Source organism: Oncorhynchus mykiss, chromosome 23, assembly GCF_013265735.2.
Source record: "Oncorhynchus mykiss isolate Arlee chromosome 23, USDA_OmykA_1.1, whole genome shotgun sequence".
Classification (NCBI taxonomy): Eukaryota; Metazoa; Chordata; class Actinopteri; order Salmoniformes; family Salmonidae; genus Oncorhynchus; species Oncorhynchus mykiss.
Genome location: NC_048587.1, coordinates 49,168,641 through 49,191,239, shown reverse-complemented (window position 1 = coordinate 49,191,239; position 22,599 = coordinate 49,168,641). Strand labels below are relative to the sequence as shown.

Sequence of the window (22,599 nt, the reverse complement as noted above, 5' to 3'; positions counted from 1 at the left end):
GGAGAGCGCAGGTTGTTTTTATTTTTCATCCATTTATATCTTCTGACAACTGACCCAAAGTAGATCACAGTAGATCAAAACTAAATACAGTCTGATACATGACTACTAAGTGTGTATGGGTTGGCCCTTATCTAATCAACAGGTGTATTATTCATAAGACAATGACAAACCATTAACACTTCAAAAGAGAAGGGAGTTTCTGTCCCCATATCAAGCCACAATACATCACTGTCTATTAGTTTCACCAAGAACAGACTAGATTACGGCCCTTTTTTTAAAGGGTGCCATTCATAGGCAAAGATAATATACATACTGAAACAGAGATGGTTAATAACAAGATGAAGAGAGAGAGAGACAGAGAGAGACAGAGAGAGAAAGAGAGAGAGACAGAGACAGAGACAGAGAGAGACAAGAAACCCCCTGTTCTGGGATAGAGAGAGACAAGAGTCTCCACTTCCAAACCCCCAGTTAGCTAGTGCTTCTGGGATAGAGAGACATGATTCTCCTCTTCCAAACCCCCAGTTAGCTAGTGCTTCTGGGATAGAGAGAGACATGATTCTCCTCTTCCAAACCCCCAGTTAGCTAGTGCTTCTGAGATAGAGAGAGACATGATTCTCCTCTTCCAAACCCCCAGTTAGCTAGTGCTTCTGGGATAGAGAGAGACAAAATTATCCTCTTCCAAACCCCCAGTTAGCTAGTGCTTCTGGGATAGAGAGAGACATGATTATCCTCTTCCAAACCCCCAGTTAGCTAGTGCTTCTGGGATAGAGAGAGACATGATTCTCCTCTTCCAAACCCCCAGTTAGCTAGTGCTTCTGGGATAGAGAGAGACATGATTCTCCTCTTCCAAACCCCCAGTTAGCTAGTGCTTCTGGGATAGAGAGAGACATGATTATCCTCTTCCAAACCCCCAGTTAGCTAGTGCTTCTGGGATAGAGAGAGACATGATTCTCCTCTTCCAAACCCCCAGTTAGCTAGTGCTTCTGGGATAGAGAGAGACATGATTCTCCTCTTCCAAACCCCCAGTTAGCTAGTGCTTCTGGGATAGAGAGAGACATGATTCTCCTCTTCCAAACCCCCAGTTAGCTAGTGCTTCTGGGATAGAGAGAGACATGATTCTCCTCTTCCAAACCCCCAGTTAGCTAGTGCTTCTGGGATAGAGAGAGACATGATTCTCCTCTTCCAAACCCCCAGTTAGCTAGTTGTTCTGGGATAGAGAGAGACATGATTCTCCTCTTCCAAACCCCCAGTTAGCTAGTGCTTCTGGGATAGGGATAGAGAGAGACATGATTCTCCTCTTCCAAACCCCCAGTTAGCTAGTGCTTCTGGGATAGAGAGAGACATGATTCTCCTCTTCCAAACCCCCAGTTAGCTAGTGCTTCTGGGATAGAGAGAGACATGATTCTCCTCTTCCAAACCCCCAGTTAGCTAGTGCTTCTGGGATAGAGAGAGACATGATTCTCCTCTTCCAAACCCCCAGTTAGCTAGTGCTTCTGGGATAGAGAGACATGATTATCCTCTTCCAAACCCCCAGTTAGCTAGTGCTTCTGGGATAGAGAGACATGATTCTCCTCTTCCAAACCCCCAGTTAGCTAGTGCTTCTGGGATAGAGAGAGACATGATTCTCCTCTTCCAAACCCCCAGTTAGCTAGTGCTTCTGGGATAGAGAGAGACATGATTCTCCTCTTCCAAACCCCCAGTTAGCTAGTGCTTCTGGGATAGAGAGAGACATGATTCTCCTCTTCCAAACCCCCAGTTAGCTAGTGCTTCTGGGATAGAGAGACATGATTATCCTCTTCCAAACCCCCAGTTAGCTAGTGCTTCTGGGATAGAGAGACATGATTATCCTCTTCCAAACCCCCAGTTAGCTAGTGCTTCTGGGATAGAGAGAGACATGATTCTCCTCTTCCAAACCCCCAGTTAGCTAGTGCTTCTGGGATAGAGAGACATGATTCTCCTCTTCCAAACCCCCAGTTAGCTAGTGCTTCTGGGATAGAGAGACATGATTATCCTCTTCCAAACCCCCAGTTAGCTAGTGCTTCTGGGATAGAGAGACATGATTATCCTCTTCCAAACCCCCAGTTAGCTAGTGCTTCTGGGATAGAGAGACATGATTATCCTCTTCCAAACCCCCAGTTAGCTAGTGCTTCTGGGATAGAGAGAGACATGATTCTCCTCTTCCAAACCCCCAGTTAGCTAGTGCTTCTGGGATAGAGAGAGACATGATTCTCCTCTTCCAAACCCCCAGTTAGCTAGTGCTTCTGGGATAGAGAGACATGATTCTCCTCTTCCAAACCCCCAGTTAGCTAGTGCTTCTGAGATAGAGAGAGACATGATTATCCTCTTCCAAACCCCCAGTTAGCTAGTGCTTCTGGGATAGAGAGACATGATTATCCTCTTCCAAACCCCCAGTTAGCTAGTGCTTCTAGGATTGCAGTCAGAATAATAATAGAATGTGTGTTGCATGTTAAATAGAAACCCAGCTCACACACTGACACTCATCAACGTCAGACCAATGAAACCAGTCAATAAAGCAGGAGTGAAAGAGGAGTTATTGAGCAGAGCCAGAGCGGGATTCACAGTGGGTTTCATCAACAGACAGCATCTCCCATCTCTCACCTTGTCCTATTGATTTAATAAAGAAGTCTATGGTTAGGAAGACTATTACTCTGTATCCTCTGATTACTGTTAGTGGCTAAATATGCTACCAGACACCACTCCAAGTCTACTCTATTTAAGGCAACATTTGTTAATGTATAAACTCTTCACCTGTTCCCAGTCCCACTACACCTTGTGAAGCCTGTCAGTAAGTGTATACTACCAACCAACTCCAGGCCAACTACCAGCTCCTAGGTGCACACTTCATACTCCAGAGTCGGCTGTACCCATAGCCAGTCAACACTTGAGAGCACAATACTCACACAAGAGTATACAGTGCTCCCACTCCCCACATTCACTAAAACACACTGTCCATTCTAATGTGATGAGAGGCATTTGATCCTCGATGAGCCTTCAGTGTTGCTTTATGCGTGAAGGGGCACGACAGTGACGGCACTCCACTTGACATGAACACAAAGACTCTGCCCGCAGCTATAGGTGTGGTGGTACTGTGCATGTGTAGTGTTCATTTCCCTTCCATCTGTGCACTTTTATGTACAGTTTTTCCTCCTTGCGGTGTGTGGCAAGATCAAGGAGCCAGCTGGGCCTATGACTTTCCCTGGGTTTACTGTCAATACAAACTTCATAAACTTCTTTCTTTGATATCCTCTTTGGCAGGATTCTCCAATAGACGCGGACCAAATTCGGGCAATTTTATTTGCCCACCCAATTTTTTAAAACAATTTTGGGACATAAAAGACTGTAAAAATCACCAGGAATTTAGGAATATATATTCCCACTCGTAAATAAAGAGGTATATGTGATCGTATCCTAATGTAATCAAGGTTTGAAATGATTCTGCTTTTGTGAAAATACTATACAGTATCTGTTTATAACTATGTTCTGGGCCCCCGACCATCCACTCAAGAAAAACAATCGGTCCACGGCTGAATGTAATTGGGAACTCCTGTTCTGTGGATTACTGCTCCATGTGTGTAACTCATTACTTTACAAGGAAGTCCATAGAAGGGTTCGGCATTGTTTGTGAAAACAAAGCATGACAACCATGGCAACCAAGAGCAAAAATGGTCTGTCTGGTTTTTATAGAGACACATAGAGAAAAAGGTGGTTTTGGATGAGGGTAAAGTCATGTGACCGTCTGTTAAAGTGCTCTCTATAGCCGTCTGAGAAACTCAAGGAACCCATGCACATGCTTACACCATCAGAAAAATTAACTGGACACAGAGTCACTTCTCAGCTGATCGTGTTGTTCCAAAATAAAAAAAAGACACCCCGTTTCAAAATTGAGAAAATTCTAAAAGTGGGACAAGGGCCTTTTCTGACTAGCATACCCAAGGTGCATTGAGTGTACAGTCTGATCACTGAGACCTCGGTGAAATTAGATTACATCTGGTTCGAGTCTCACCTCGTTCTCCTTGGTTAATTAAGATCTGGTTCTAGTCTCACCTCGCTCTCCTTGATTAATTAAGATCTGGTTTTAGTCTCACCTCGTTCTCCTTGATTCATTAAGGTCAGGTTTTAGTCTCACCTCATCCTCCTTGATTCATTAAGATCTGGTTTTAGTCTCACCTCATCCTCCTTGATTCATTAAGATCTGGTTTTAGTCTCACCTCATCCTCCTTGATTCATTAAGATCTGGTTTTAGTCTCACCTCGTTCTCCTTGATGAATTAAGATCTGGTTCTAGTCTCACCTCGTTCTCCTTGATGAATTAAGATCTGGTTCTAGTCTCACCTCGTTCTCCTTGATTCATTAAGATCTGGTTCTAGTCTCACCCCATTCTCCTTGATTAAGATCAGGTTCTAGTCTCACCTCGTTCTCCTTGATTAATTAAGATCTGGTTCTACTCTCACCCCATTCTCCTTGATTAAGATCAGGTTCTAGTCTCACCTCGTTGTCCTTGATTAATTAACATCTGGTTCTACTCTCACCCCATTCTCCTTGATTAAGATCAGGTTCTAGTCTCACCTCGTTGTCCTTGATTAATTAGATCTGGTTCTCCTTGATTATTTGAAATCAGGTTCTAGTCTCACCTCGTTCTCCTTCTTCTCGTACTTGGTGGCTTGTTTTCCCTGGCTCTTTTTCCGCAGCTTCTTCAGGTCCGTCTGAGAGCGCTCCAGAGAGTCCTGCTTCATTTTGTGCTCTGACTGGTACCGCTTGAATGTTGCCTGGATGAGAGATACAGAGGATAAGATGGAGCGATGGAGAAGACTTTGACAATGCAAGGAGAGGGGAAATTGAGGAGAGGTTATTGAGAAAGGGATAGAGGATATTGAGGAGGGGGCAGGGGATATTGAGGAGGGGATAGGGGATAATGAGGAGGGGATAGAGGATATTGAGGAGGGGACAGGGGATATTGAGGAGGGGATAGAGGATATTGATGAGGGGATAGGGGATATTGAGGAGGGGATAGGGGATAATGAGGAGGGGATAGAGGATATTGAGGAGGGGATAGAGGATATTGAGGAGGGGACAGGGGATATTGAGGAGGGGATAGAGGATATTGCGGAGGGGATAGGGGATACTGAGGAGGGGATAGGGGATAATGAGGAGGTGATTAGGGATATTGAGGAGGTGATAAGGGATATTGAGGAGGGGATAGAGGATATTGATGAGGGGATAGAGGATATTGATGAGGGGATAGGGGATATTGAGGAGGGGATAGGGGATAATGAGGAGGTGATAGAGGATATTGAGGAGGTGATAGAGGATATGGGATATTGAGGAGGGGATAGAGGATATTGGTGATATTGAGGAGGGGATAGAGGATATTGGTGATATTGAGGAGGGGACAGGGGATATTGAGGAGGGGATAGAGGATATTGGTGATATTGAGGAGGGAATAGAGGATATTGGTGATATTGAGGAGGGGACAGGGGATATTGAGGAGGGGATAGAGGATATTGAGGAGGGGATAGGGGATATTGAGGAGGGGATAGGGGATATTGAGGAGGTGATAGAGGATAGGGGATATTGAGGAGGGGATAGAGTATATTGGTGATATTGAGGAGGGGATAGAGGATATTGAGGAGGTGATAGAGGATATTGAGGAGGTGATAGAGGATATGGGATATTGATGAGGGGATAGGGGATATTGAGGAGGTGATAGAGGATATTGAGGAGGTGATAGAGGATATGGGATATTGAGGAGGGGATAGAGGATATTGGTGATATTGAGGAGGGGATAGAGGATATTGGTGATATTGAGGAGGGGACAGGGGATATTGAGGAGGGGATAGAGGATATTGGTGATATTGAGGAGGGAATAGAGGATATTGGTGATATTGAGGAGGGGACAGGGGATATTGAGGAGGGGATAGAGGATATTGAGGAGGGGATAGGGGATATTGAGGAGGGGATAGGGGATATTGAGGAGGTGATAGAGGATAGGGGATATTGAGGAGGGGATAGAGGATATTGGTGATATTGAGGAGGGGATAGAGGATATTGGTGATATTGAGGAGGGGACAGGGGATATTGAGGAGGGGATAGAGGATATTGAGGAGGGGATAGGGGATATTGAGGAGGTGATAGAGGATATTGGTGATATTGACGAGGGGATAGAGGATATTGAAGGGATAGGGTGATATTGAGGAGGGGATAGAGGATATGGGTGATATTGAGGAGGGGATAGAGGATATTGAAGGGACAGGGGATATTGAGGAGGGGATATGAGTCTATGTTTTTGTTTTCTACCCCTTTTTATCCCCAATTGGTAGTTAAAGTCTTGTCCCATTGCTGCAACTCCCGTACATCCTCCCGAAACACAACCCTGCCAAGCTGCACTTGACTCAATGCACTCTTAACCCGGAAGCCAACTGCACCAATGTGTTGGAGGAAACACTGTACACCTGGAAACCGTGTCAGCGTGCATGCGCCCGGCCCGCCACAGGAGTTGCTAGAGCGCGATGGGACAAGGACATCCCGGTCGGCCAAACCGTCCCCTAACCCCGAGGACGCTGGGCCAATTGTGCATCGCCTCATAGGTCTCCCTGCGACACAGCCCGGTATTGAACCAGGATCTATAGTAACGCAGTTAGCACTGCGATGCAGTGCCTTAGACCGCTGCGCCACTCAGGAGGCACTGGAGACCATGTTTAAGTGTGTACTCACATACCTGTACACGTAGACATACAGACACCTACACAAACACACGCATGCACTCACACACTACTTGCTATTACATTGTCTCTTGCCAAGGTCCTACAATGGTCAAGGTACTTACAGTCATATATTTGACATCCATCTCTGTTTTCCTCTCCAGCTCAGAAATGATTTCTTTGTGGAACTGCTTGAACTGAAAAGAAAAGAAAGAATGTAGTTCAAGTCAATGTATAAACGGATGACAATAATAATCATGGAAAGATGGTGACATCAGGATAACAGTTCTGAGGCTGAGCCAGAGGAATGTAGCTGTGATAATGTCTTTCTCAGTAAGGGGAATTCCAACAACAGGTCTGTCTTTTGTTTTTTAAACATTGACTCCTTTCTCCTTCTTTCCCTCTTACAGAAACACTACATGACCAAATGTATGTGGACACCTGCTTGTCTGACATCTCATTCCAAAATCATGGTCATTAATATGGAGTTGGTCCCCCTTTGTTGCTATAACAGCATCCACTCTTCTGGGAAGGCTTTCCACTAGATGTAGGAACATTGCTGCGGAGACTTGCTCCATTCAGCCGCAAGGGCATTAGTGAGGTCGGATACTGATGTTGGGCGATTAGGCATGCAGTTGGTGAGCCAGGGCTCTGTGCAGGCCAGTCACTCAACAAACCATATCTGTATGGCATTGTCATGCTGAAACAGGAAAGGGCCTTCCCCAAACTGTTGCCACAAAGTTAGAAACACAGAATCGTCTAGAATATCATTGTATGCTGTAGCGTTAACATTTCCCTTCACTGGAACTAAGGAGCCTTCCCCAAACCATGAAAAACCCCAGACCATTATTCCTCCTCCATCAAACTTTACAGTTGGCACTAGAGGTCGACCGATTATGATTTTTCAACGCCGATACCGATACCTATTATTAGAGGACCAAAAAAGCCAATAGCGATTAATCGGACGATTTATTTATTTATTTGTAATAATGACAATGACAACAATACTGAATGAACACTTATTTTAACTTACTATAATACATCAATAAAATCAATTTAGCCTCAAGTAAATAATGAAACATGTTCAATTTGGTTTAAATAATGCAAAAACAAAGTGTTGGAGAAGAAAGTAAAAGTGCAATATGTGCTATGTAAGAAAACGTTTCAGTTCCTTGCTCAGAACATGAGAACATATGAAAGCTGGTGGTTCCTTTTAACATGAGTCTTCAATATTCACAGGTAAGAAGTTTTAGGTTGTAGTTATTATAGGAATTATAGGACTATTTCCCTCTATACCATTTGTATTTCATTAACCTTTGACTATTGGATGTTCTTATAGACACTTTAGTATTACCAGTGTAACAGTATAGCTTCCATCCCTCTCCTCGCTCCTCCCTGGGCTCGAATCAGGAACACAACGACAACAGCCACCCTCGAAGCAGCATTACCCATGAGCAAGGGAAACAACTACTAGAAGGCTCAGAGCGAGTGATGTTTGAAACGCTATTAGCGTGCGCTAACTAGCTAGCCATTTCACTTCGTTACACCAGCCTCATCTCGGGAGTTGATAGGCTTGAAGTCATTAACAGCGCAATGCTTGACGCACAACGAAGAGCCACTGGCAAAAAATGGTAATTACATAGTAAAATAGTAATTATTTCTTTTTTGTTAAGAGAAGAAGTGACAGTAGGTCAGCTGGGTAACTTACATTCTCCTCCAGCTCCAGGTGAACCTTCTTGTGCACCTCAGAGATTTCCATCAGAACCACACCTGTAGAAAACAGATCATACATCATACACAGGTAAGGGACATCTAGCCTGGGTGCCAGTCACAGTCCTGCTAGTCTATATCCTCTTTAGTCAACATACTGTTGTCTTATTGGGCAAGGCCAGGATACATCTTCCCTTAGCTTGTAAGACAACCAGGCTAAAAACTACTGCATTTGAATATGTTGTGGACATCTATGATCCTTTCTCCTCACATTGCTTGGCAGCAACGACGTCCCTGATAGCCTAGCTGACATGGGACAGGCTGAGACGTCACGAGGAGGACAATGGGTTTTCACCTCAAAGCTGTTGAATCTGTTCTTTCCTTACGCTTACAGAAACAACTGTTACTTTAGTGGTCAAGAACAAAGCTTACTCTAGCCCTTATCAAAATGTAATGTGTATTTTACGTCATGAAGGGTTTTTACATACTGCATGGATGACTTTTCGGAACAGTAATGTTTGAACAGTAACTAAGTAGTCGCTACTGATCAGATCCACACTGTCTGACACAGAGACAGAAAAAACAACCATTGAATGCCATAGAGGAACATGCACAACTGCAGTCATTCTGTAAACACAAGTAGACAACGACAGCAGACAGACACAATGGGGTGACATCTAGAGGTTCTGTAGAGTATACTGTAATAATATTCCAGCATATTGTTAAGAATTAGGTGTGGTGCATTCTAGCACCATCTGCCACTGGCACCACCTGCCACTAGCACCACCTGCCACTAGCAACACCTGCCACTAGCACCACCTGCCACTAGCACCACCTGCAACTAGCAGGTTTGCTTTTGACAAAATGTAATATTGTATAAGAGTTTGTCGTGTTTTTTTCTATTCCCTTTGCAAACACCTGCAACCACCGTCCAATCACTCCTATCACCTCAGTATTAATTCAATACCCCAAAACCACGACTGGGCCTGTGAGGCTATATTAACAGACTCAACACAAACACACTGAGCATACATACATTAGGCGCACGCACGAGCACACACACACACACACACACACACACACACACACACACACACACACCTGGTGTGACCCCAGGCAGGCCTGCTTATACAGAGCTGTACCTCTCTGGCCGACTGCAGCTTCAACAACATTGCCCTCTGATAGTCAATAGCACGTACTGGTAAATGCTGCCATTGCACGTCAGGGGGAGGGGTTCTGCGCTCTGGGCAGGCTGATATAAAGCACCAACAACAGCCTGCTGCAGAATGAGATGGATGGTGTTCAAACAGGCTGCAGAGTGAGGGCTGGGGTTTAGTGAGAGGGATGGCGTGCAGTGAGAGGAATGGTGTGCAGTGAGAGGGATGGTGTGCAGTGAGAGGGATGGTGTGTAGTGAGAGGGATGGTGTGTAGTGAGAGGGATGGTGTGTAGTGAGAGGGATGGTGTGTAATGAGAGGGATGGTGTGCAGTGAGAGGGATGGTGTGCAGTGAGAGGGATGGTGTGCAGTGAGAGGGATGGTGTGCAGTGAGAGGGATGGTGTGCAGTGAGAGGGATGATGTGCAGTGAGAGGGATGATGTGCAGTGAGAGGGATGGTGTGTAGTGAGAGGGATGGTGTGTAGTGAGAGGGATGGTGTGCAGTGAGAGGGATGGTGTGCAGTGAGAGGGATGGTGTGCAGTGAGAGGGATGGTGTGCAGTGAGAGGGATGCTGTGCAGTGAGAGGGATGGTGTGTAGTGAGAGGGATGGTGTGTAGTGAGAGGGATGGTGTGTAGTGAGAGGGATGGTGTGCAGTGAGAGGGATGGTGTGCAGTGAGAGGGATGGTGTGCAGTGAGAGGGATGGTGTGCAGTGAAAGGGATGGTGTGCAGTGAGAGGGATGGTGTGCAGTGAAAGGGATGGTGTGCAGTGAGAGGGATGGTGTGCAGTGAGAGGGATGGTGTGCAGTGAGAGGGATGGTGTGCAGTGAGAGGGATGGTGTGCAGTGAGAGGGATGGTGTGCAGTGAGAGGGATGGTGTGTAGTGAGAGGGATGGTGTGTAGTGAGAGGGATGGTGTGTAGTGAGAGGGATGGTGTGTAGTGAGAGGGATGAAAATGTGTGGGTAGAACTGAAAAGGCGTGTGCGAGAAAGGAGGCCTACAAACCTGACTCAGTTACACCAGCTCTGTCAGATGAAATGGGCCAAAATTCACCCAACTTATTGTGGGAAGCTTGTGGAAGGCTAGCCGAAACATTTGTTCAACAATTTAAAGGCAATGCTACCAAATACTAATTGAGTGTATGTAAACTTCTGACCCACTGGGAATGTGATGAAAGAAATAAAAGTTTCGGAGGACGCATGACTCTCGACCTTCGCCTCGCCCGAATCCGTACGGGAGTTGCAGCGATGAGACATGACTGTAACTACTACCAATAAGGTCATTTGACCCTGTAATCCTCCACATGGCTCTGGTCTTAGTCTCAGTGATCTGTGTGCTACAAGGTTTTATGTAAATAAGGAAAAAATACATCTCTCTCTCAAAACATTACAACTGAATCTGGTTCTGCTGTCTCCAGATTGACCTACCCTGATAAGGATACATTCTATTACACTTGTAGAAAAAAAGTACTATCTATGTAGAACCTAAAAGGGTACTTCATCTGTCCCCATAGCAGAACCCGTTGAAGAACCATTTTAGGTTCAATGTAGGATATTTTTCAGAGAGGGTTCTACATGGAACCCAAAATAGTTCTCCCTGCAAACAAAAAGTGTTATACCTGGACCCAAAACGGGTTATCCTATGGGGACAGCTGAAGAACCCTTTAGGAACCCTTTTTTCTAAGAGTGTACCCAGGAAAGGATACATAGTATTGTTCATAATACTGTATAGATAGGTATATGTGTACATCTCCAAACACTGCTTCATCTACAATATAAGAATGAATAATACTAGCCTTACATACAGCTATAGTTACATCCACTATAATCAAAGGCTTCATAGCTTGACTGACTGTGTCTGTTTGTGGTGGGTCATTTGGGAAACCACCCAGTAATGATGATAAGACTTGTATCCCAGCCTTATCCTAGATGTCTTCAGATAGTGCTAGGTGGTGGCCATGGTCTCGTTGTGATGTCTGGTTTTACAGTGACTTAATAACGACTTGATCATTATTATAGAAACATCCTTATACCTCTGTGGTTTATGGTGGTTTTGATAGCACAGAAAACTACGTCCATCCTCTTTCACATTGTTACCAGGTGATGTAGTTTATGAACGGTGTGGGCCTCTGGTAACAGAATACCTGCCGTTCCCTCATAAGAGTCTAATAGAGAAACATGGTGTGGAAAAACACAACTTTATTAGATGACAAATTACAATAGATTTAAACAGGTGATCTGTTCAGGTTATTCATACGCACCGGTGTTGCTAATATGCTAAACAGCATTGGAATAAACTCAAAGCTTTGTATCTATGGCTGACTGAGCTATGTGCAGTTACATTTATGTGTTAGCAAATGCTCTTATCCAGAGCAACTTACAGTAGTGAGTGCATACATTTTCATACGGGTCCCCCGTGGGAATCAAACCCACAAACCTGTTGTTACAAACACCATGCACTACCAACTGAGCCACAAAGGGCCTAATTCACACAATGTGACCAAAGTAGTGACATTTGAACTGTGAGATAGTAACGCTGCACTTCGAGATAGTCGTCACTCTCATAAAACAATAATGATAAATCGTAGAGGGGCATGTCACAGCAAGAGTCTGACGCAATACGGACAACACCTATCTGAGTCACGGCCAACGATATCGCAATCTTGAAGCCACACATTCCAATGACAGGTAGGGAGAGTGAGTGTTGTGATGTTGCCATGGTTGGAAGTCTTTGTTCTCTGATATTACATGGATATGAATCAGAGATCGGTGTCACTCAGCTCCAGGCCCATAGAGCTATTGTGCACTCACACACACACACACACACAGCCTTGAGAAGTGTATAGTGGCTGTTTACGGGCTCCTGACCAATACTGCAATTTTGTGTGATTTTTTTTGTAGAGTGGTTGAAAAACGAGTTTGAATTACACCCTAAGCGTATGTAACCTTCCAACCTCAATCCTATAGAAAATGTGTGGGCAGAACTGAAAAAGCGTGTGCGAGCAAGGAGGCCTACAGACCTGACTCAGTTACACCAGCTCTGTCAGATGAAATGGGCCAAAATTCACCCAACTTATTGTGGGAAGCTTGTGGAAGGCTAGCCGAAACATTTGACCCAAGTTCAACAATTTAAAGGCAATGCTACCAAATACTAATTGAGTGTATGTAAACTTCTGACCCACTGGGAATGTGATGAAAAAAATAAAATCTGAAACAAATCATTCTCTCTACTATTACATTTCACATTCTTAACATAAAGTGGTGATCCTAACTGACCTAAAACAGACAATACATTTTACTATGATTAAATGTCAGGAATTGTGAAAAACTGAGTTTAAATGTATTTGGCTAAGGTGTATGTAAACTTCCGACTCTAACTGTATCTGCATTTACCTTTATTTGAACCAACTTTTTTGTCTCATCACATCACTCGGTACTGGTACCCTGTGTATATAGCCACGTTATCGTTACTCATTGTGTATTTTAGTATTATGTGTTTTACTTTTCTATTATTTCTCTACTTTCTTCCTCTCTGCATTGTTGGGAAGAACCCGTAAATACGTATTTCACTGTTAGTCAACACCTGTTGTTTTAGAAGCATGTGATGAATATAATTTAATTACACTTCACACACACACACACACACACACACACACACACACACACACACACACAGTAATGAATCCGTCATTAGTCCTAGACACAGGTTGTTATTCCCTCTCTTGGTGCTGACTCACCACCCATTATGTTAAAGTGCTGCTGGAGACATTGAGGTGACCCATTTTCCCAGATTTTTATGATCCATTAAGTAGCTTCTTATGTTTGTCACCATCCTCCATGATGGACTGCTGGGTGGAAAAAAACAACAAATGGCTTCATCTGTGTTCATGTCACACATACATTATCGTTATAGTGGCTGTTATCTACAGAAAATGGATAACGCACATGCGCGCGCGCACGCACGCACGCACACACACACCCACACACACACGCACACACAATGCAGGTCAAAGACACAATAGAATAAGTTAGGCATGGACAGTAATGTCCTCTTGACATGAGTTTAGAGACTCTGACTTTAGAAACTGGATAAAAATGCTGATAAAACTAATTAACAATGACATAGGAAGAAACTACGAAATAGAACATTTCATAATTCGGCACTTGCTAAGCGATGTGTCATGAGGTGGGTGGGGGAGGAGTTTCCCAGAAGGATGTATCACATAATATGTTCTATATCAGATGTCTATGTGTTGTACAGTGCAGTACAGGCTTAACTACATGAACAACAGAGACAGAATGCAATATGGAATTGTATTAAATTGTTTGGGGTATGTCCTTTGAAGATTAGGTTAATTGCATGGTAAAAAAAAGTCTGGAGAAAGCAAGTATGTGTGGCAAGGAAGGGTGTGTGGGGTTAGGGAGGTCATGGGATCGTTTGGTGAGTGAAAGGAGCGTGATAGATCGTAAAGCCTGAGGCATCATGGGTGAATGAGCAGCCAATGGCCCTGGCTGTCTCTTGCCTCCTTAGCATACTCCCTAGGAAGTGTTCACTTGCTCTCTTGTCTTTATGAAGTGTGAAATCCCTCTCATAGATTTAAACATTTTGGATAGATTGGTGAAAACATTAATTCTAAGGACAGCAGAAGGGTGCGGCAGGTGCGGCCACACCCCCTGGTTTGCTCACTTTTAAAGTTAATGTAAATAACTGAAATCTAGACACTAACTGTAGGCCTATAACCACAAACATGTAGCCATATATAATATTAACTACTGCAGAATTAAGTATTTAATGCAGTAAAATTGTACAGAAAATGTACATTTTGTCTCAGTAACAGGAGTGGAGAAACGTATTTAATTCAGCATCTCTTGAGAGAATGTGAATGCGCGGTTAGGGATCGCAATCCTTTTCAGTGATTGACACTGAAACATAGAAGCTGACAGTATTTCAAACACATAAATGCATCCAAGACAAACTGAAATCTAATCAGAAACATAATTTCACAGCTTTTCGTTTCCTTAAAACTGGTCAAACTGATGTAATTTGGACATTTTGCACAGGAAGGATCTTGCATTTTCTCCCCGGCCCCTAAACGTCCTCACTCCACAAGAAAGCAGAATGAAAGAGAAAACTTTACTGATGACAGATTATTGATGCATTCGTTGTATGGTTTAATTACATTGATCTAATGAACACCACTTTAGGCAGGCAAGATGTTACGACAGAAGAGAAGCTGCATGTATCTTATTATAGACAAGTTGACAAACAAATAGCCTACCATTTAAATGCCCGAAATTAAAACCACAAAAAAAACCTGTGAAAAAATATATTAATTCATGTCACATCAGTGGTGTAAAGTACTTAAGTAAAAATACTAGTACTATACTTTACTATTTATATTTTTGACAACTTTTACTTTGAAATTCACTACGTTCCTAAAGAAAATAAGGCCCTTTTTACTCCATACATTTTCCTTGACACCCAAAAGTACTCATTACATTTTTGAATGCTTAGCAGGACAGGGAACTGGTCCAATTCACGCTCTTATCAAGAGAAAATCCCTGGCCATCCCTTCTGCATCTGATCTGGAGGACTCACTAAACACACATGCTTAGTTTGTAAATTATGTCTGAGTGTTGGAGTGTGCCCCTGGCCCTCTGTAAAATTTAAAAACAAGAAAATTGTGCCATCTGATGTGCTTAATATTAGAAATATTACATTTTTAAAAAACTTTTGATACTTAAGTATATTTAAAACCAAATAGTTTTAAACTTTCTCAAGTACTATTTTACTGGATGACTTTCACTTTGACTTGAGTCATTTTCTTTTAATGTAACTTTATTTTTACTCAGGTATGAAAATTGGGTACTTTTCCACCACTGGTGCTCCCTCCAAGGGAGGTAGAAAGAGAAGCATGCATTTTCTAAGTACTCAAATGGGACCAAAGTGTCCATCCTGAGAACAACACATTCCTAGAGAGTTCGTGTGAGGTGGAGAGAGAGAGAAGCAGGGTCATATTTTTGCCCACTTTGGGGAAAATGTTTGGGATCCCTGACACTCACGCTGACGCCATGTCCTAGGAGGGTTGATGAATTGTCTCCCACACAACTGATGGATGGACGGCAGAGCAGTGGGATGCAACCTAAGCATTCCTATCAAACACCACCAACTCTCAGGTTAGAAATTCAACATAGCCTCAAAAAACACTACGTCACCTTCAGTAAAATCTGTTACGTTCCGAACCAAAAAGCTGTCTCCAACTTCCTACTCACTATCAGAATGAAAAAGCCAACGCACCTCCTACTGAGTTCCTCCTGTCCTCACTCAAATAAGAAACAGTCTACATTTCTGGACGTAATTTCAAAAAAATTCAGAGTGACAGCTCGGGTTCAATATTGTTTGAACTACTTTGCTGGGGGTTTTGCCAAACAGCTTGTGAAGAAACGGTGGAGGGCGGGGAGCACACCATTCTTTCTTCAGTACGTTTCCAGCCTTGATGACTTGCCTACTTCTTGTGATGTTGCCGTGGTACAGTAATGCGATCCCATAGAGACCAGTGTAAATGGTGTTATTCCCAATAGAGGAAATAGATTATTAGAAGCCAGCACTATGAATAGTAAACACACTATTTGACATTCTACAAGCACAACACTGATGGGGGACTAATATGATATTATTGTGATCATGCTAATGCATAATTTCCCTCACCAGAATGATAAATACATACTTAGGGCCTAGACTAGCTTTCCCTGGAAAAACGAATGTTCCTACACATACTATGAACCAGTTAGAGATACTTTATGATAGCTATCCCTAAAGTAGCATTGCATGTAAAGTACAGTGCCTTCAGAAAGTATTAATACCCCTTGACTTATTCCACATTGTGTTGTTGCAGCCTGAATTTAAAATGAATCAAATAAAAATGTTTCACACCCATGTACACACAATACCCCATAATGACATAATGAAAATATGTTTTGAGAAATGTTTACAAATGTATTGCAAATTAAATACAGAAATATCTCATTTACATAAGTATTCATACCCGAGTCAATACTTTGAAGAAGCACCTTTGGCAGCGATTACAGATGTGAGTCTTTCTGGGTAAGTCTCTAAGAGCTTTCCACACCTGGATTGTGCAAGATTTGCCCATTATTATTTTCAAAATTCATCAAGCTCTGTCACATCGGTTGTTGATCATTACTAAACAACCATTTTCAGGTCTTGCCATAGATTTTCTAGTAGATTTAACTCAAAACTGTATACTCGGCCACATTTACTATCTTCTTGGTAAACAACTCCAGTGTAGATTTGGCCTTCTGTTTTAGGTTATTGTCCTGCTGAAAGGTGAATTCATCTCCCAGTATCTGGAGGAAAACAGACTGAACCAGGTTTCTTCTAGGATTTTTCCTGTGCTTAGCTCCATTCCGTTTATTTTTTAATCCTGAAAAACTCCCCAGTCCTTAACGATTACAAGCATACCCATAACATGATGTAGCCACCAATATGCTTGAAAATATGGAGAGTGGTTCTCAGTAATGTGTTGTATTGGATTTGCCCCAAACATAACACTTTGTATTCAGGACAAAAAGTTAATTGCTTTGATATTTTTTTTGCAGTTTTACTTTAGTGCCTTGTTGCAAACAGGATGCCTGCTTTGAAATATTTGTATTCTGTACAGGATTTCTTCTTTTCACTCTGTAATCTAGGTTAGTATTGTGGAGTAACTACAATGTTGTTGATCCATCCTCAGTTTTCTCCTATCACAGCCATTAAACTCTGCAATTGTTTTAAAGTCAACATTGGCCTCAGGGTGAAATCCTTGAGCGGTTTCCGTCCTCTCAGCAACTGAGTTAGGAAGGATGCCTGTATCTTTGTAGTGACTGGGTGTATGGATACTCCATCCAAAGTGTAATTAATAACTAATAAATAAAGGTGAAATAAAAAATGTAATAAAAACTTCACCATGCTCAAAGGGATATTCAATGTCTGCTTTTTTTTGTACCCATCTACAAATAGGTGCCCTTTTTTGCATTTTGTTTAGTATTTATTTTTTAGGTTTGAGGGTTTGATCAGCTTTAATATTGCAGGTAGATTGTAGCTTCCATCACTGTAATTGTCTGCATCATTTCCAATCTCCCATATATTTTGGGGTAAATATACAGTATAGATACTGAGTGTGTATGATGAGTGTGCAAAGCTGTCATCAAGGCAAGGGGTGAGCCTCAAATATAAAATATATTTTAATTTGTTTAACACTTTTTTGGTTACTACATGATTCCATATGTGTAATTTCATAGTTTTGATGTCTTCACTATTATTATACAATGTAGAAAATAGTAAAAAATAAATGAAAACCCTGTAATGAGTAGGTGTGTCCAAACTTTTGACTGGTACTATACTTACCTTTACAAAATATATTTTCCACTAACCATACCACCCCTCCCCTAATTGGAGTAAAATAATGAACAATAACACTTAGACTTCTACTTCCAGCTGAAACATACTCTATATATTGTACAGTCACAATCTATTTTACAATAGTTATATTTTCTTTGTTTTCTAGTCGTGTCCTTCCTCTACTCTTCTTTGCAAGGCATTGGACAACCTCCCTGGTCTTTGTGGTTGAATCTGTGTTTGAAATTCACTACTGAGGGACATTACAGATAATTTTATGTGTGGGGTACAAAGATGAAGTAGTCATTCAAAAATCATGTTAAACACTATTATTGCACTATTATAGTCCAATGCAATTTATTATGTGACAGTTCAGCTTTTCATTTTTTATAAATTTGTAAACATTTATTAAAAACAATTAGACTTTGACATGATGGGGCCAGTGTGTAGGGCAGTGACATAAAATCACAATTTAATCCATTTTAAAACCAGGCTGTAATGCAACAAAATATTGAAAAGGCACTGTATGTGCTCCCTTGTGATGAGACATGGACAGTATGTTTCTCAGAACAATCAGGTCTTTCCATGACACTGAATACCAGGAAGGAGGCTGGCCGTCTGGGCTCCTTCACAGTTTCTTTCTGACCCTGTTGTTTGCAGAGCCAGGTCATTCTACTGCTCAATTCCCTTGAACCAAAATGGAGTCAATAGAGCCACTAATTAATTTGAGCTGGAATTGAGTCTGTACTTTTCAAATGTATGAATTTCTCCTATTGAAATGAGGGAGGTTGGCGTGACACAAAAGTTAATAGGACTATATAAATAGATGTCAGATTTTCTGTTTAAAGTTATTTTCTTCAGATTTCACACATCTAAAACATCTGAAAGCCCAGCAGTTTTCTTTGAAGTGAAAACACGCAGGAATGTCCATTAGCGCTTAGCAGTCAATGACTTACTTATCGAAAAATGCCAAGTTGTATTAAGTGATAAGCTGATTGTTCTATCTGTTAACAACACCCTTTACCTTTCTCAATGTCACAGCCCCAACCAGGAGGTCAAATAGGCCCGTGTCAGGCAGAATGGAGCTAAAATGTTGGCTTGATATGGTCCCTTATTGGTTATCTATTATTATTAGGGCCTTAAGTATTTATTGACTACATTGCTAAACAAGGGAAAACTCTGAACTCTAGTTGTAGCCTATAAGTAGGGTAAGAGTTTCTCCTGGTCTGGTCTAGTGGTCGAGAAAAACACAGGATCCTACACTTATCATTTCGTAGCCATTCTACGTATATGCCACGTGCCAAACTCACTGACTGACGCAGATGCTCCTCTATTACACTACTCTATTTAGCTACTCAGTGAAACTCAACCCCATCACCTACAACCCTTACAAAGCATCTAAAAGGGGGAAAGTTACTCATAGCAATTTGTTAATAGTTTGATCAATACGAGATACATTGTGATGTAAATTCAGAGAAAGAGGTAACTTTGCAGTTACATTGAGACTGGTTTGGTCTGCTGAGGTCACACAGAGACTGGTTTGGTCTGCTGAGGTCACACAGAGACTGGTTTGGTCTGCTGAGGTCACACAGAGACTGGTTTGGTCTGCTGAGGTCACAAGGAGACTGGTTTGGTCTGCTGAGGTCACACGGAGACTGGTTTGGTCTGCTGAGGTCACACGGAGACTGGTTTGGTCTGCTGAGGTCACACGGAGACTGGTTTGGTCTGCTGAGGTCACACTGAGACTGGTTTGGTCTACTGAGGTCACACTGAGACTTGTTTGGTCTACTGAGGTCACACTGAGACTGGTTTGGTCTACTGAGGTCACACTGAGACTGGTTTGGTCTGCTGAGGTCACACTGAGACTGGTTTGGTCTACTGAGGTCACACTGAGACTGGTTTGGTCTGCTGAGGTCACACGGAGACTGGTTTGGTCTGCTGAGGTCACACAGAGACTGGTTTGGTCTACTGAGGTCACACTGAGACTGGTTTGGTCTGCTGAGGTCACACTGAGACTGGTTTGGTCTGCTGAGGTCACACGGAGACTGGTTTGGTCTACTGAGGTCACACTGAGACTGGTTTGGTCTACTGAGGTCACACTGAGACTGGTTTGTTCTGCTGAGGACACACTGAGACTTTTCAATTGTATGAATTTCTCCTATTGAAATGAGGGAGGTTGGCGTGACACAAAAGTCTACTGAGGGCACACTGAGCCATGAGGTTTGATCTACTGAGGGCACACTGAGACATGAGGTTTGATCTACTGAGGGCACACTGAGACATGAGGTTTGATCTACTTAGGGCACACTGAGACATGCGGTTTGGTATACTGAGGTCACAAGGACATGACGTTTGGTCTACTGAGGGCACACTGAGACACGAGGTTTGGTCTGCTGAGGGCACACAGACATGAGGTTTGGTCTACTGAGGGCACACTGAGACATGAGGTTTGGTCTGCTGAGGGCACACTGAGATATGAGGTTTGGTCTGCTGAGGGCACACTGAGACATGAGGATTTGTCTACTGAGGGCACACTGAGACATGAGGTTTGGTCTACTGAGGCACACTGAGACATGAGATTTGGTCTGCTGAGGGCACACTGAGACATGAGGTTTGGTCTGCTGAGGGCACACTGAGACATGAGGTTTGGTCTACTGAGGGCACACTGAGACATGAGGTTTGGTCTACTGAGGGCACACTGAGACATGAGGATTTGTCTACTGAGGGCACACTGAGACATGAGGTTTGGTCTGCTGAGGGCACACTGAGACATGAGGTTTGGTCTACTGAGGGCACACTGAGACATGAGGTTTGATCTACTGAGGGCACACTGAGACATGAGGTTTGGTCTACTGAGGGCACACTGAGACATGAGGATTTGTCTACTGAGGGCACACTGAGACATGAGGTTTGGTCTACTGAGGCACACTGAGACATGAGATTTTGTCTGCTGAGGGCACACTGAGACATGAGGTTTGGTCTGCTGAGGGCACACTGAGACATGAGGTTTGGTCTACTGAGGGCACACTGAGACATGAGGTTTGGTCTACTGAGGGCACACTGAGACATGAGGTTTGGTCTACTGAGGTCACACTGAGACTGGTTTGGTCTGCTGAGGTCACACTGAGACTGGTTTGGTCTGCTGAGGTCACACGGAGACTGGTTTGGTCTACTGAGGTCACACTGAGACTGGTTTGGTCTGCTGAGGTCACACTGAGACTGGTTTGGTCTACTGAGGTCACACGGAGACTGGTTTGGTCTGCTGAGGTCACACTGAGACATGAGGTTTGGTCTACTGAGGTCACACTGAGACTGGTTTGGTCTGCTGAGGTCACACTGAGATATGAGGTTTGGTCTGCTGAGGGCACACTGAGACATGAGGTTTGGTCTACTGAGGTCACACTGAGACTGGTTTGGTCTGCTGAGGTCACACTGAGACTGGTTTGGTCTGCTGAGGTCACACGGAGACTGGTTTGGTCTACTGAGGGCACACTGAGACACGAGGTTTGGTCTGCTGAGGACACACAGACATGAGGTTTGGTCTACTGAGGGCACACTGAGACATGAGGTTTGGTCTGCTGAAGGCACACTGAGACATGAGGTTTGGTCTGCCGAGGGCACACTGTCTAGTTTATCTTGGAGCATGAACATGTTCCAAACAACAAATTAAATTGAACAAGGGGTCACACTCAAAATGTTATTCATCAAACTCCAGCAATTTCAGTGTCTATATCTTGACAACAATAAAAGCTTTACTCTGGCCCCTGAGAGGGGAAGAGGAGAGAAGGGTAGCAGATGAAGGGAAAGATAGATGTGATGGTGGGAATAGTGTCCTCTTCTGTCAGTCTGTTTGTTCAATGTGTTTGCTGCCCTTCTCTGTAACGCGTGAGAGAATTCACACCGTCTCGCTGACTGAGGCCAGTCTCGCTGACTGAGGCCAGTCTGATCAGCAGAGGAGGAACCATAGAAATAGAGTAGGAACAGCTCCAGACTTAATTAGAATTCCTCAAATGGACATTCCCCATTCTAAACCAATATTCCATATGCATTTGGTGTTCCATTTTGTAACGCTAGATTCAGTTGGCTAGAAACACAAACTGATCTGCTACCAGTCTATTAAAGTTCTATAGCACTACATTATCATGAAAAATACATTATATTTGACCATTTTCTGTGGATAACAGCCACTATAACGATAATGTATGTGTGACATGAACACAGATGAAGCCATTTGTTGGTTTTTTCCACCCAGCAGTCCATCATGGAGGATGGTGACAAACATAAGAAGCTACTTAATGGATCATAAAAATCTGGGAAAATGGGTCACCTCAATGTCTCCAGCAGCACTTTAACATAATGGGTGGTGAGTCAGCACCAAGAGAGGGAAGAACAACCTGTGTCTAGGACTAATGACGGATTCATTACCGGGTGTGTGTGTGTGTGTGTGTGTGTGTGTGTGTGTGTGTGTGTGTGTGTGTGTGTGTGTGTGTGTGTGTGTGTGTGTGTGTGTACAGGTGAAGTCGGACGTTTGCATACACTTAGGTTGAAGTCATTAAAACTTGTTTTCAAACACTCTACACATTTCTTGTTAACAAACTTTAGTCTTGGCAAGTCGGTTA

General features: G+C 43.1%; 1 protein-coding gene across 3 annotated transcripts in view; it reads right to left on the bottom strand.

Moving 5' to 3' along the window:
- Nucleotides 1-22,599, bottom strand: part of LOC110503137 (brain-specific angiogenesis inhibitor 1-associated protein 2-like protein 1) — a 53,264-nt gene that overhangs the window by 26,026 nt on the left and 4,639 nt on the right. For all 3 annotated transcript variants that reach the window (XM_036960689.1, XM_036960687.1, XM_036960688.1), the window contains exons 4-6: nucleotides 8,427-8,488; nucleotides 6,844-6,915; nucleotides 4,652-4,786 (exon numbers count right to left, since the gene is read on the bottom strand). In XM_036960689.1, the coding sequence (XP_036816584.1) occupies nucleotides 4,652-4,786; nucleotides 6,844-6,915; nucleotides 8,427-8,488 (269 nt within the window). The remainder of the gene's footprint in view (nucleotides 1-4,651; nucleotides 4,787-6,843; nucleotides 6,916-8,426; nucleotides 8,489-22,599) is intronic.